This window comes from Melanotaenia boesemani, chromosome 10, assembly GCF_017639745.1.
Source record: "Melanotaenia boesemani isolate fMelBoe1 chromosome 10, fMelBoe1.pri, whole genome shotgun sequence".
Classification (NCBI taxonomy): Eukaryota; Metazoa; Chordata; class Actinopteri; order Atheriniformes; family Melanotaeniidae; genus Melanotaenia; species Melanotaenia boesemani.
In genome coordinates, this window is record NC_055691.1 from 1,321,516 (window position 1) to 1,335,451 (window position 13,936).

Consider the following 13,936-nt stretch of genomic DNA (forward strand, 5'->3'; position numbering starts at 1 on the left):
ACCAACATCTGTAGTACTAATGGACCAAAAAAGGTCATTTTTTTCTCTTCTCCCGGGCTTTAATTTTCCTTAAGAAGGATATTTTCAAAGGTAATTTTGATCTAATGAAGTCATAATATTCTCTTTACATTGCACAAAAAGTAGAGGACATATTTCCCTTGATAACAACATCATGCTGCGATATTCCTGAAATATAGGCAAGACATTCTTCCCTTTACACGGATCAGTCGCCCTGGTCCCTTTTAAGACATGATGTTTCCACCCCCGTGCTTCACAGTAGGTTTGGAATTCTTTGGATGCAACTCAGCATTCTTTCTCCTCCAAACATGACAGGTTGGGTTTTTACAGAAAAGTTCTGTTTTGGTTTCATCTGACCATATGACGTTTTCCCAATCCTCTTCTGGATCATCCAGATGTTCTCTAGCAAACTTTAGACGGGCCTGGACATTTTGTCCCTCATAGTTGAGGCCTCTCATCTTTTTAAGTGGGAGAACTTGTACAATTAGTATCTGACTAAATACTTTTTTGCCCCACTGTGTGTGTGTGTATATATATATATATATATATACTGTATATATATATATATATATATATATATATATATATATAGAGAGAGAGAGAGAGAGAGAGAGAGAGAGAGAGAGATCTAAAGATTTAGATTCTGTGTGGAGTCTGCATGTTCTTCCCGTGTATGTGTGGGTTCTCTCCGGGTTCCCTAGCTTCCTCCCACCGTCCAAAGACATGATGTTAGGTTAACTGGTCACTCTAAATTCTCCCTAGGAGAGAGTGTGTGTGTGTGGTTGTTTGTCTATCTGTGTTGGTCCTGCGATGGACTGGTGACCTGTCCAGGTGTACCTGCCTCTCACCTGTTGATGCTGGGATGGGCTCCAGCTCACCTGCGACCCGTAATAGACAAAGCGGTACAGATAATGAACGAGATCTAAAGATAGCTTTATATATTGCGACCTAGAGATTTTGATTTACATATACAAATATATAGATGTTTCAACTATATTATTTCGTGGTTTTTCACCATTTCTTAGTTGCAGCTTCAGGCTAACATACATCTCTTAAAAAAAAATACTGAGATATTAAAAGGACACTTTGTGAAGTTTTTGCTAGAACTACTTTTTGAGGCTTCGGGTCATTTTGGGAATCAAGTTTTTCACACCTGGATCTGGAGATTTTCCGCAGGTCCTCCACTTGATGTTTGTAAACATCTATTCTCATGTCTTTCCAGAGATGAATATTACTAGGTCAGACCTGGTCATTCCACTTTAGTGAACAGATGCTCAGAGAGGTGTTGGAGTGAATTGGGTTATGGTTTTTCCTGCAATGACTGAGTCTAAGACCAAATTCAATACAGTTTAATTTCAACTCTGCTTTATCTGTAGAGCATCAATTCATGACAAAGTCACCTCAAGGCACGCGTGTAAATATTGTCCAGCTCAATTATAATTGGCATTCCAATGAAAATAAAACCATTTTATGGTCTAAATTAGTCCACCTATAAGATAATTCATAAAATAAAATTGTCTAGCTAAGGAGACAAGAATCTTTTCTTCATCTTGATCCCAAATTCTGAGCATGCATGGGGTGACAGTGGAGAGGAAAAAACCTTTTAAAAGAAAAGGAAACCAGACCCTGTGAAGGAAAAGAAGCATCATAGCTCTAAGTTAAGGATATTAAGTTAAGAATAAAAGCAAATTAATAACAGCAATGTCATATATTTACATGAGGATTTAAGTTGGTGCCTGCAACATTATTTCAGTAGTGGAAATACACAATCAAGAAGAACACTGTTCAGTAAGTGTAAATATGTAGAAAAACACATTTTAAGCTTCTTCCATCCAAGACCACTCTGGAATAGGCAAACTACTGTCAATTCTTATGGTAATATAAGAACACACTGGCTTCATGAAGACATTATGTGACCACTGCATGCGCTCACGTGCACATTATGGCTCTTCACATCACGGCACAGGCAGGTCTGAATGAAGCGCGAGGAGCTTTATCGGGACAGGGACCACTGTCTGAATGACTGAATGCCTTCGCTTTTATGGTTTTTAATGAAGCCAGTAATTTAATGTGACTTGTGAGTCACTAAAGAGAAGTCACCAGAAGAAAGAGGAACAGATTTAAAAGTTTACTAAATTAGTCTGTTTAACTTCCCACAAAGCAGGTAAAAACCACTGTGGTCAGTTTTCATATCTCATCTCAACATTCCTGAAAATCTCAGACTTAAAGTCTCCACCATTTTTATGTTTTTGATCTAAATAAGTGAAAACGTGGAGAAGAAAGTGGAATATGGTTATTTAAACATTTCCACTTGGGACTGGGGGGCATCCAGTCCTTCCAGTTCACCTCTTAGTTCTTGTTGTGAATTTTGAGAAGTGGTGGGGCTGCTCAGGAGATCAGCTGCTGATCTACTCTGACGCTGGGTCAAACTTCCCTCAGTATGCAGAGAAAAAGAGCTTTTAAAAAGCCTCAGCTTCTAGAGGATTCACTTTGACTCATTCATCTGCTCTCCAGCTATAATATAATTAAGGATCATATAAATGTAAGAGGGTGTTATAAACCCTGTCAAGGCTTCAGTGAAATTGGTGAACAGTGTGAATTTCTCTGACGGAGCGGTGAAGTGTGTGTTGATGAGGACAGAATTTTGTTGGCTGCAGGCTCGTTGTGTTTAAGAGCTGAGGGGAAAACCTGGCAAGCCCACCAGAACCAAGTGTTTCTGAGCAGCCTCTGAATCGCTGTCACCACACTGACGGCAGGGTTTGTGCAACATCGCCATCTGCTGGGGTTCACGCTGACAAGACAACACAAAGATCTGCACCAAAGAGAAGCTTCTTCAATGATTTAGGGTTGAATGCAACACAACACTATCGTTTAGCTCCTGATGGTTTTAGTTGTGGTATTTTCTCAACACTACTTGATCTCGGGTGGAAACAAATGTTGTGGACCATCCAGCAGCCACCTTCTCACCAGTGGGTCAAGACCAAAGCTACATGAAAAGGAATCCAACCTGCTGTATACTGGCAGCTATGGACGGGCTTTATGCATTGGCTCTTTTTTTATGTTTACAGTTAAGTTTGAATTCTGTTTGCTGACACTGGTTAGTCATCCTCAGTTTGTGATAATGTTTTTAGAGTCAGTTTTAAGTCTTTTACAGCTCTGAGAGAGAAAACAACTTAGATGATGTTAGGATGTGTTTGGGATGATGAAATAATGAAAGAAAGCTTCCACTTCAGACAGACAGAACTGGGACTACCTCAACTGAAAACTCCCACACAAATGTTGGGGATGCTTTATCTGTCTATTCACACTAAAAAAATCTGAGGAATGCGGCACATACACATGTATAAGAGGACTGCTGGCAAACGATCAGAAACACGAGATATGTTGTTAGCTTTGATAAATCCCTCTATGCTTATTAGATTGATGATGAAAATGGATGTTGAGGCTTTTCTGTCTGTTTATTGTTTGGTTTTTTTTTTTTTTTTTTTTTATACTTGTATTTTGCACAAAATTACAAACTACACAACACAATTTAATTAAAGTTATGTATTTAGAGACGGGCAGATGACATCTCTGAGACCCCTCACAGCCCACACACAAACCTTTTAAACTCCTCCCGTCTGGTAGGCGCTACAGAGCACCGTGCGCCAGAGCCAGCCAGGCCATTACCCTGATGAGCAGTAACCCACGCTGACGTTCATGTGCACATAACCTGCACTACCTCAACCTGTAAATACTATGGTAATGTTTATCTTTATACCATATTGCTTCTAGTTTCTATTTTTTTATTTGCTTTTATTTTTAATTATTCTTTACTTTTTGTCCTGAAGTACAATGAGACCAAAAATTCACTGGAGTGCGTACAGACTTGGCAACAAAAAAAATAACGATTCTAATTATTTTACTTAAAGAGGGACATAAAGCACATTAATGAACATAAAAAAAGAAATATTTAATGTGCAGAGTTAACATTACTGCTAACTCTGTGCAGTTGAGTGCTGTTACACCCATAAGAGGTCACTTTATGAAGTAATTATCAGTGAGAGAAAATCTTAGCATGCAGGAACAACCAGACAGCTACTAACCCTAGAACACTAACATTATGTGAGTAGCCATTCAAAGCCAATGCAGCGTGGGTGACCAACCTTACTGTTCTAGGGTTAAAGTTGATGTCATGTACACGTTTTATACTTATTGTAGCTTTGCCTGCAGTAAGGAGAATTACCTTTGTTAAAGCTGTTTCCCTTTTTCTTATCAAAGTGGTAAATAAAAGCAGACATTTTTCTGAAATAGAATTGTCTGATGTACTTCAGAGCACTTATATTAATTTTAAAAATTCTAAAACATTTAAAAATATACAGCGGTGTGTCTGTATAGACCGAGGGTGTCCAGCGCTGGTCCTTGAATCCTGCAGGTTTTAGATGTTTCTCTGCTACAACACACCTGATCCAAATTAAAGTGCTGTCCAAACATGTTTGCCCATTATTCTGATTCAGGCATGCTGCAGCAGGAAAAGTCCAAAACCTGCAGGACAAAGACCCTCAAGGACTGACTCTGGACACCCCTGGTATTGACAAATTCAGCAGCCGTTTTGTGTGTTGTGCCATCTGGTGGTACAGCTATTACTGATGTGACAAGTCCTAATTACCTCGTATCAACAGCATGAATATCTGCACTGACAACATTAGACAGTGATCCTCAGTTTCTGATAAGAGGATCTTATCTGCCGCTCTCAAAGTTATTCTGTTTTTCATATTAGTTATACATTTAGACATCAGTGCATTCATGTAAACTCTGCTTCATTTGACAGAAATGACTTTTAATAACTGACAATCCACACTGGAATATAAAACACAAATCTGGTTTTAATGAGTTGTTGGGTTTTGGTATGAGCAAGGCCTGTTAGTAGCTAGCATTAAGACATTATTAATATTTAATAAATTTATTCATGTACAACATTGAATACGTGGCACTACTGGAGAAGTTGCAAAACTAAAAAATATACCTTTAATATCAGTCTCCAGGGTCTGTCTCCATACATGTGAAAGACATGACGTGGACAAGGTGGGTAGGCTATGAATCCGAGCTCTGACCTTCGCAACCAGCAGTTATCACAGTACTCGTACACAATGATCACACTACAACTTCTCCATAAAAATATAATAGAATTATTAAGGTAAAGCACAGTGATTATCAGTCAATTCTACTTTAGTAAATAAATGCCTAATTCTACCAAATGCTAGTAACTGTTCAATAAAGACAGCAGTCACCTGTGTTGATGTGTGTGTGTGTTTGTGTGTGTATCAATTCAAATTGGGGTGATAACAATAGGGTTAGAATGGGGACTTCACCATGTGGTTGGTGAAGAGACAAGATGGGTGCTGTTGCTAGGGAAACAAGGTCACAAAATGGCTGCTGATGCCTTGGAGATGGTGGAGTCAAGATAGCTGCTTTTACCATGTGACCAGAACGTGTGGTCCTTGGTCCGTGTTTTGTTAGCAACAACACATGATACAGTAGAGCAAAGGACTTATGTTCATGGTCCCTCGTTGTGTCTTGATCGGTTAGAAAGACAAATTAAAGTGGTGGAGTGTCAGAACTCAGCCGCGAAGTGGAAGGCCCCGTTAAATGACTGTTCTGGGTCGGCGGATGCTGAGGGCATAGTGCGCAAAGGTCGGCAACTTTCTGCAGAGACTAATGGCTACAGACCTCCAAACTTCATGTGGCCTTCAGATCAGCTCAAGAACAGTGTGAAGAGAGCTTCATGGATTAGGTTTCCACCGCCCCCTTTGGTGGAGGGGGCATCATGGTTTGGGGTTGTTTTTCAGGAGCTGGGCTTGGCCCCTTGTTTCCAGTGAAAGGAACTCTGAATGCTTCAGCATACCAAGAGATTTTGGACAATTCCATGCTCCCAATTTTGTGGGAACAGCTTGGGAATGACCCTTTCCTGTTCCAACATTACTGTGCACTAGTGCACAAGGCAGGTCCATAAAGACATGAATGAGCAAGGTTAGTGTGGATGAACTTGATTGGCCTGCACGGAGTCCTGACCTCAACCCAGTAGAACACCTTTGGGATGAATTAGAGCGCAGGCTGAGAGCCAGGCCTTCTAGTCCAACATCAGTGTCTGATCTCACAAATCAACTTCTGGAGGAATGGTCAACAGTTCCTATAAACACACTCCTAAACCTTGTGGAAAGCCTTCCCAGAACGGTTGAAGCTGTTACAGCTGCAAAGCGTGGGCCAACATCATATTGAACTCATTTGATTAAGAATGGGATGTCTATTAAGTTCATATGAGAGTCAAGGCAGGTGAGCCAATACTTTTGGAAATATAGTGTATGACTTGACACATGTAACCACAAGAATTTTTTGCCCGATTTTTCAAAACAACACTGCTCCAGCTATTTATTCTCACAGCTGTAGGAGTAATAGGAAAAGAAGGAAAGACAGTAGCTCAAGGGATGGGGGAGGTAGCATAAAGTGTCTCATGTTCATTATGGAATGGAGAGAGGAGATCTTGCCACCACTGCTGATCCACCATCAAAAGGGTGTTGCGGTCAGGGTCGAAACACCCAAAGAACAGTGGATACCGCTTGATGGCATCAACTCCTCCTGGTCAAGGCTACATTCACTCAAGGTGAATGAGGAGGAAGCATCTTTCAGATGTATCTCTAAACGGGTTAAACGGGTTCTGATTGTGTACAGCACTTTTTTGTTATGCCTAGAGCTGGTTGATATGGATCACAAACCATACTGCAGTATTTTTTAGGCAGAGAGTAACCAGGGTGATATTAGAGTCAGCTACGTGATAGCGTCATAGTCAAGCTCCACCATAAAAGGTCAGATCAGTAAGATTGGGACCCCAACGTAAAGGTCTCTAAAAGTAGAATGGGTTGGGTCAGATTAGGGCGACTAATTTAATAATCAGTGTTTATTTTTTAAGCTTTTTTTTTATCTTAAAACTGCCGCTGGACCTTCCGCTGCCTTGTGTATCTTTCTGTCCTTGACACGCATGCACAGTAGTGGCAGTCAGGGTCAGCCGTGACGTCACCAGAAAGCTTCTGTCTAAACAACAGTATCATGGCAAGGTGGCAATGGAGCTCGAGAGTTTGGAAGTATTTTATAAAAATTCAAGAGAATAAAATGCAACGGTAAATATGAAAGGTACAACTTGCCTTTCTGTGGCAGTATGATGGCGATGCTTGAGCATCTTAAGAGGAAGCACACTGTGGCTGATTTTATTTCTGACGAAGATGGACAGTCATCTCTGTATGCTAACTGGCTAGTTAGCTGCTAACATTAATGTATTGATAGCTGTAACATTAACAGTAGTGATGGCCATTTCATTACCCTTAGTACACATATGCCATGTGTTTTTATTTATTTTATTTTATTTTTTTTATTTATTACGTTGTTTTTATTACGGTAAGTTTTACCTTGTATTTGGTATAGTTTACCTTTGCTGTGAATAGCACTTTGCTTGACAGTGTTGTTTTTAAAGAGCTTTACAAATACATTTGGACTGAAATGGGATTGGATGTGTTTTCTGTAACATAACAGCGATGTCATGTTTGAACAGGGTATGTGATAACGCTGATGTTTTGCTTTATAATACTACAGTGTTAAAAAAAAGTGTTTCTTTTCAACGGGAAATTTTGTAACCAAGCCAACTATATAAGAGCAGTTGCATGCTGGTCAATGAGCTAAGGTTTACATTAGATCCGAGTAGTCGACTAATTGCCAAAATAATTGGTGACTAGTCGATTATCAGAATAATTGTTTGTGGCAGCCCTAGATCAGATATAATTACCTGTGTAAATGCAAAATAAATGTCTGTCAACACATCTCATACTGTCGTCCACATGAATGTTTTGTATGTAATTTTACGTGAACAGTGGCTTTTATCTGGCTACACTTTTATTGCACACAGGTGGAGCATGCTGGGACGGCATCCATTTTGCCTGTTATGACATACTGATAAAGATATTTTAACTTGGATGTTCTTTGCTTTGGTCCATTTCTCCTCAGCCTGGTACTTTTCTGAGGATCTACAACCTGAGAGCAATCCCAGGATCCAGTAAGGTGCCAGGCCTCACCAGCAGCCAATCAGAAGAGGTGTCCCACCTGGCTTTTCACCTGCATGGGGGGACATCTTATGGCAGAGGGATTCGGGTTCTTCCAGAAAATGCTTCTGAAGTGCAGGAGCTGAAGAGGTACAAGAGGAGATCAAACTGTTTCTGCACAGAGAACTCTCGGTCGTGGTTTTGCTGCATGACAAAACCAGAGTAGACAAAAGCAGCATTAGTGCAGCAAGAAGGCTGTTAAGACCTGGGCCCTCGTTTATCAACTCAGTTAGTAATGAGGTTCAGTGTTGAAGTGTAGGTGTAGCTCAGTTTGAGTCAAAGCCTTCAAACATACCTGTGACCGGCAGATTATCATGGATGATTTGAAGATTCAATTATTTTTTATAGTGAAAACTTACTCAGGGATCTGATCTGCTTTGAGTGATTTCTAAGTAAATTCTGCTTCACAGAAAACATCCACTTAGATTTGTACTGTGATGTGGAACCTGTGTGTAGAGTTATAGTAAAGGTACAAAAGCTTGGTGCATGTCCAAGTGAGTTTTTGGTCACCAGCAGATGATTTGCCAACTATCTGAGCTGGCTTGTGCCATCCATGTCATTTCTCTGAGCTTAGGTTTAGGTTTTAGGTTCGCCTGGACCAGGAAACATCTCATGAAATCACACAAGAGCTGAATCTGCTGCAACGCTCACAGTGTGTCCAAAAGTGGAAATGTTCTTGTGCTCTGTTGCAGAAATGTCTCATCTGTGTGCCGTGAGACACTTTTCTGAAATCGAGTTTGATAACAAACTTTTTTTTATTATTATTTGATGAATATATTCTATATCTGAATTGAGATATCTTCGTATCATATTTAGGACTCAATTATTTTTCTCGATGCAGAAAAGAAAATTTGCTCCAGTGAGGGAGAGATCTGCTTTCCCTCATAATTTATTAATATGTCATGGTGTCTGAGTTAAATACATCTGAAGAGCAAGAGGAGAGCGAACCACGTTTTAATCGCTGCAGCTTCCTGTGTGTGTCCAGTCTCCTGAACTGACGAGGCTCAAGTCTCCCCCAGAAAATCAGCGGAAGCTCCAAAGCCATCCAGGAAATGCTGCTCTAAAAAAATGAACTGGAATAAGCTGCCTTCATTTTTGGTGAAGCGTTACAAACGATTCAGATCATTTTCAAAAAACTCACTTAGCCCGAGTTTTTAAGCTGAAGATGCATGAGACCGATATATCCCACACATAGGGGCGGGGCTTAACACGTTAATTATGATTCATTACAAAAACATGAACACATTTAATCACAGTTTGAAGTCCAAACAACACGGAACGTTAGTGCCGATTAAACTGGTGCACACGAAAACATTTCTAAAGTTCAAAGTTCTCAACATGAATATGGAGTTCAAATAACTTAACTATTTCATAGTTTTCCACATTTATAATTGTTATTATCTCCATTTATCAACACTAATCCCAACCCAGTTTAATGAGAAAGGAAAACATTTGAATTTGTATTTTTTGTTATTTTTTTTTTTACATATTGTAGAGATTTAAAGCAGAAATATTAAATCAAATGACAGCAGAGTGGAACAAATACTCATGTATATATTTCAGTTGCTTTGTATTGCAGGTGAGTTCAGTGAGTCAATGAAAACACCTTCATACCTTTAAATTAAAAATTTGAGGCTTTTTGAGGCAAATATAATGCGATTAAAATGTGATTAATCAAGATGAACTAATTAGAAAGCCTCTGATTAATTAGACTTTGCCTCAGGTCACGCTCTCTGTCTCTGACCACCTTGTTCAGAAACTGGGTCATTAAAACCTTTAGAGTCAAAATAATATCTTTTCTTTAGCCCTTAAAACTGGATCACTGTGTGCTAGTGTTTATATTGTCAACATTTTCATTGAACAGTAGTTTTTCTCTGTGGGGTAAATTGTTGTCACTAGTTCACTCTTTTCTGTATATATTGCTCTGCCAAGCAGCTTGTATAAATGCCTGCCCTTGGTATTTTAATTCCTTTTTATTATTACATTATTTTGTGTTTTCATAGCGACCAACCTGTGGATAGTGGGAGAAAGAAGGAATTTCTAAGAAGAGAAATTTACTAACTCATACTTAAGAGTATGTGTCTTTCGTCTCTGTGTTCGTGTGTCTGTAGAGTCATTGAGTCCTTTTCAGAAGAGGTTGATGACGAAGTTGCTGAGCTGAACGACTCAGAGCTGTTGGAGGTCTGGACCACTCCACCCGAATCTTTTGGTATGAAAGACGTCTTCAGGTCACAAGCAATTCGACTCAAGTCCTCTGATTGTCCCTAGTTGCTGCTCCTGGTTTACTTCTAATAACTTTTAACCTTTTTACCTTACTTTTTAGATGTTGACGCATATCTGAGTCCGCTTTGGTCGGTCCATCAGTTTGGTCCAGACTCATTTTTAACTATAGCTAAGTGACTGATTGCATGTTCAACGCTGAACTAAAATGATGAACATTATGAATATTTATAATTTCTTTTCACTGTCGGCATATATGCTGGCTGACATGAAAATGAACCTACATCACTGCTGGGCCTCAGTGAAGCCTTACCAAAGCAGTGTATGCATTATTTCCATTAAAGCCTCATGTTATGGGGGCACAGATCCGTAAGAAGGAAAATGTACCGTTAATATTTACATTACATGTCTACAAAGAAGTTAGGTTGAGGGAAGAATGACGAGAATCAAAGCAATCCAGCAGTGATTGTTGGAATGAAAAAGCTCACTTGCCAGCAGCAGAAGCACAACTGTCCAGACACACTTAGTCCTTTGCTGATGAAAGGATGGATGGGTGGATAAAGTGACGCTAAAGGGAGCTCTTTCCATTAGCCGGGCCTACTAAAAGTACACGCGTCAGTGGGGATAAAATAACAAAGTTTGAATGCGACCTGAGGGGTTTCCTCAGACTGGAGACTAAGTTTAAAAGAACTCGTCAACATTAAGAAAAAACCGACCAAATGTGCCGGCCTGATGACTGCTGTGCTGCTCAACAGTCACCAACCCTCAGACCTGGAAAAATATTTAGAAGAGTCTTTTTTTACTGAGAGCACAGACAGTCTTCTTTATCTTTCCTTGTTTCTTTTCTAATCAACCTTTTCTGATCACCAATCACACCAACAAGCTGACATTGTTCAGATAGTTTAGATATTTCTGCTTGTTTGATGGAAACCTCTGTTGAAAATTTGAATGTTCTGTCCTGGATGTTGTCTTTGTGTTTCAGATGAGGGACCAGTAGAGTGTCGCTCAGGTATGAAGCATTGTATAATACTGCAGAACCTCAGTGAATTCAGTCTATCACATATATCCAGTAGTCACTGACATGTCTTAAGGAATTTCTGGAACTCTGTTTTTATATAAGCAGGGATTTAGCATCTATATTAATCTGTATTCCACAGAGAGAACTTGTGACCACCACATGCAGCTGGTGACGCTGTCCCAGCTGAAGCAGAGTGATCCGGACCACGTCCAAGTTTACCATGTCCGAGCCCAGCTGAGGTCTTATGAGCCCCAAAGACTCTATCAGGCTCTGAAACTCTTCTGCAGCAAGTGTAAATCAATGTAGGCTCTCACACACGGATCCAGATAATCAGTTTAACATTCATTCAATTTAACATGCAGTTTTCATTCGAACAGTCTTAATCTAAACGTGGAATGTGTAAACGTTCACATTTATTGACTATGCAACCCCAATTCCAAAGAATGTGTGACGCTGTGTAAAACAAAAACAGAATGCAGTGATTTGCAAATCTCATCAACCCATATTTTATTCCCAGTAGGAATTTAAAAATGTGTCAGATGCTGAAGCTGAAATATTTGACCATGTTTCTTAGCTCGTGAATTTGATTATAGCAACACGTCTCTAAAATGCTGGAACGGGCAGCAAAAGACTGGAAAAGTAAGATGTACAGATCAAAACCAACTGCAGGAGCATTGGACATTTTATTAGGTTAACTGACAACAGGCCAGTAACATGATTGGGTATAAAAGAATCTGAGCAAATACCACATGTAGACCTTTGCTGCCGTTGCTGTGGTGGAATTTCTCTGCATGTCGGAGCAGAAGAGAAGAGAATTGTACCATTTTGTTAAAGGAGACATATACGATAATCCCAATGTTCTCTGATATCACAATGACATTTCAGCACCCTGCTTTGGTCAAAACGACTATTAGTTTGAGTGCTGCCCTCTTCCTGGGGGTGGCCCACGGTGAAACAGCTGATCGTAGCATAATGGAGGGAAAAAAAGACCGGAACAAAACCTTCTGGATCTGGAGACAGACCCCAAGCAAACAGCTGGTCCTGAATAAGTTTGAGCATGCAGACGTCAACAGGATGTTGGTGAAAGGTAAGTCTGACATTTTCTGTTTGTTTCTAGTTGTATAAAACCTGTGGCAGTTATTCCAGCCTATAAGTTAGGTTTGTGTGTTATTAGCTATTAAACTTTTCTTCTTTTTGTACAGTTTAATGCAATAAAGGGTCACATCATGAAGCTAATCCTCCTTTGATGGTATTAACAGTAAAGCTCAGCATGTTTTATTCAGTCATGTTGTTTAGCTTGAATGTTTTTGTGCTTTATTTCTATTTATTTTGTATGTGAATCTCCATGGCAACCCAGTTTCCCCTTTGGGGATTAATAAAGCTAAACCTTAGTTGCTAGTTAGCAGCAAAAAAAAAACAAAACAGAATCAACACTAATGAACATGAGATGCAACATCAGCTGAATGAGTGTACATTGAGTATGGTGGTGAAATCTGATGTAAATATATCTGATATTGGGGTATCGGGAGACCAGGCCTTCTCTTTTACCGGACATCTCCTCTTTTTGATAGCTAAAAATTGCGTTCAGCCAGAATTTCCAAACCGTCCAGGATTTAGCTCCATCACAGCCTCAAACATGTTTGCATCAGATTTATGTTTGTTTCACTGCCCACACTCGCTTATTATTAATTCTCTTCTGCAAATATCTGCATGGACTCAGGAAGACTCCCAGAACTGCCCGTGAACTCAGTCGAAAAATGCAGGTTACAACTCTATCATGCAAATAAGCCATATGTGAACAGAATCCAGAGACGACATCATCTTCTCTGGACCAAAGCTTATTTAAAATGGTCTGAGGCAAAGTGGAAAACTTTAGGTCACTATTGTAAATCCTGGTTCTCTGAAAATTGAGTGAAGTATCTCACTATGGGAAGCTCCCTCTGGTGTGACCAATCGCAAAAGCTCTATTACCACCAAGTCTGTCAAAACAGACCAATCGTGTGCCTGGTACGGGGCAGCCACACCGCTTTATAAGTGCCTGCAGACCCGTGCCCAACGTTCTAAAGTGTATTTCTTCCACACGCTAGTGCGAAATACCTCACTCAGTTTTCAGAGAAGCAGGGCTTCAGTAACCTAACATTCTCTTTCAAACCTTGTTTAGAATCTAACTATGGGAGATGTAGCCCACTCCCGAAGTGCATGCTCCGAAGCGCAACTCCTTGACTCATAAGCAAGTCGGCACCACAAGCCCACCCCCAATGGCTGGTATGGAGCTAAGGGGCCACACTGAGGAGTGTGCCAGAGAGGGTGCAGTCACGTCCAGGCGGTAAAACCTGATAAAAGTGTGCGGAGATGCCCAGTTTGCAGCGTCAGATATCTTCCACAGAAACCCCTTTAAACAGGGACCATGAGGCAGAAGTACCTCCTGTGGATGTGCATGCAAGTGATAAAGAGGCTGCAGCCCCTGGCATTTATATGACTTCCAAATAGCCTCCACCACCCAGCGTGACAGCCGCTGGCAGGATAGAGGCCTCCCCTATGACTGGAAGCCCAG

General features: G+C 40.3%; 1 protein-coding gene across 10 annotated transcripts in view; it reads left to right on the forward strand.

Moving 5' to 3' along the window:
• pot1 (protection of telomeres 1 homolog) overlaps positions 1-13,936 on the forward strand; it is a 93,158-nt gene that overhangs the window by 64,717 nt on the left and 14,505 nt on the right. For all 10 annotated transcript variants that reach the window (XM_041996929.1, XM_041996937.1, XM_041996930.1 and 7 more), the window contains 4 exons: positions 8,050-8,234; positions 10,256-10,353; positions 11,347-11,373; positions 11,522-11,684. In XM_041996929.1, the coding sequence (XP_041852863.1) occupies positions 8,050-8,234; positions 10,256-10,353; positions 11,347-11,373; positions 11,522-11,684 (473 nt within the window). The remainder of the gene's footprint in view (positions 1-8,049; positions 8,235-10,255; positions 10,354-11,346; positions 11,374-11,521; positions 11,685-13,936) is intronic.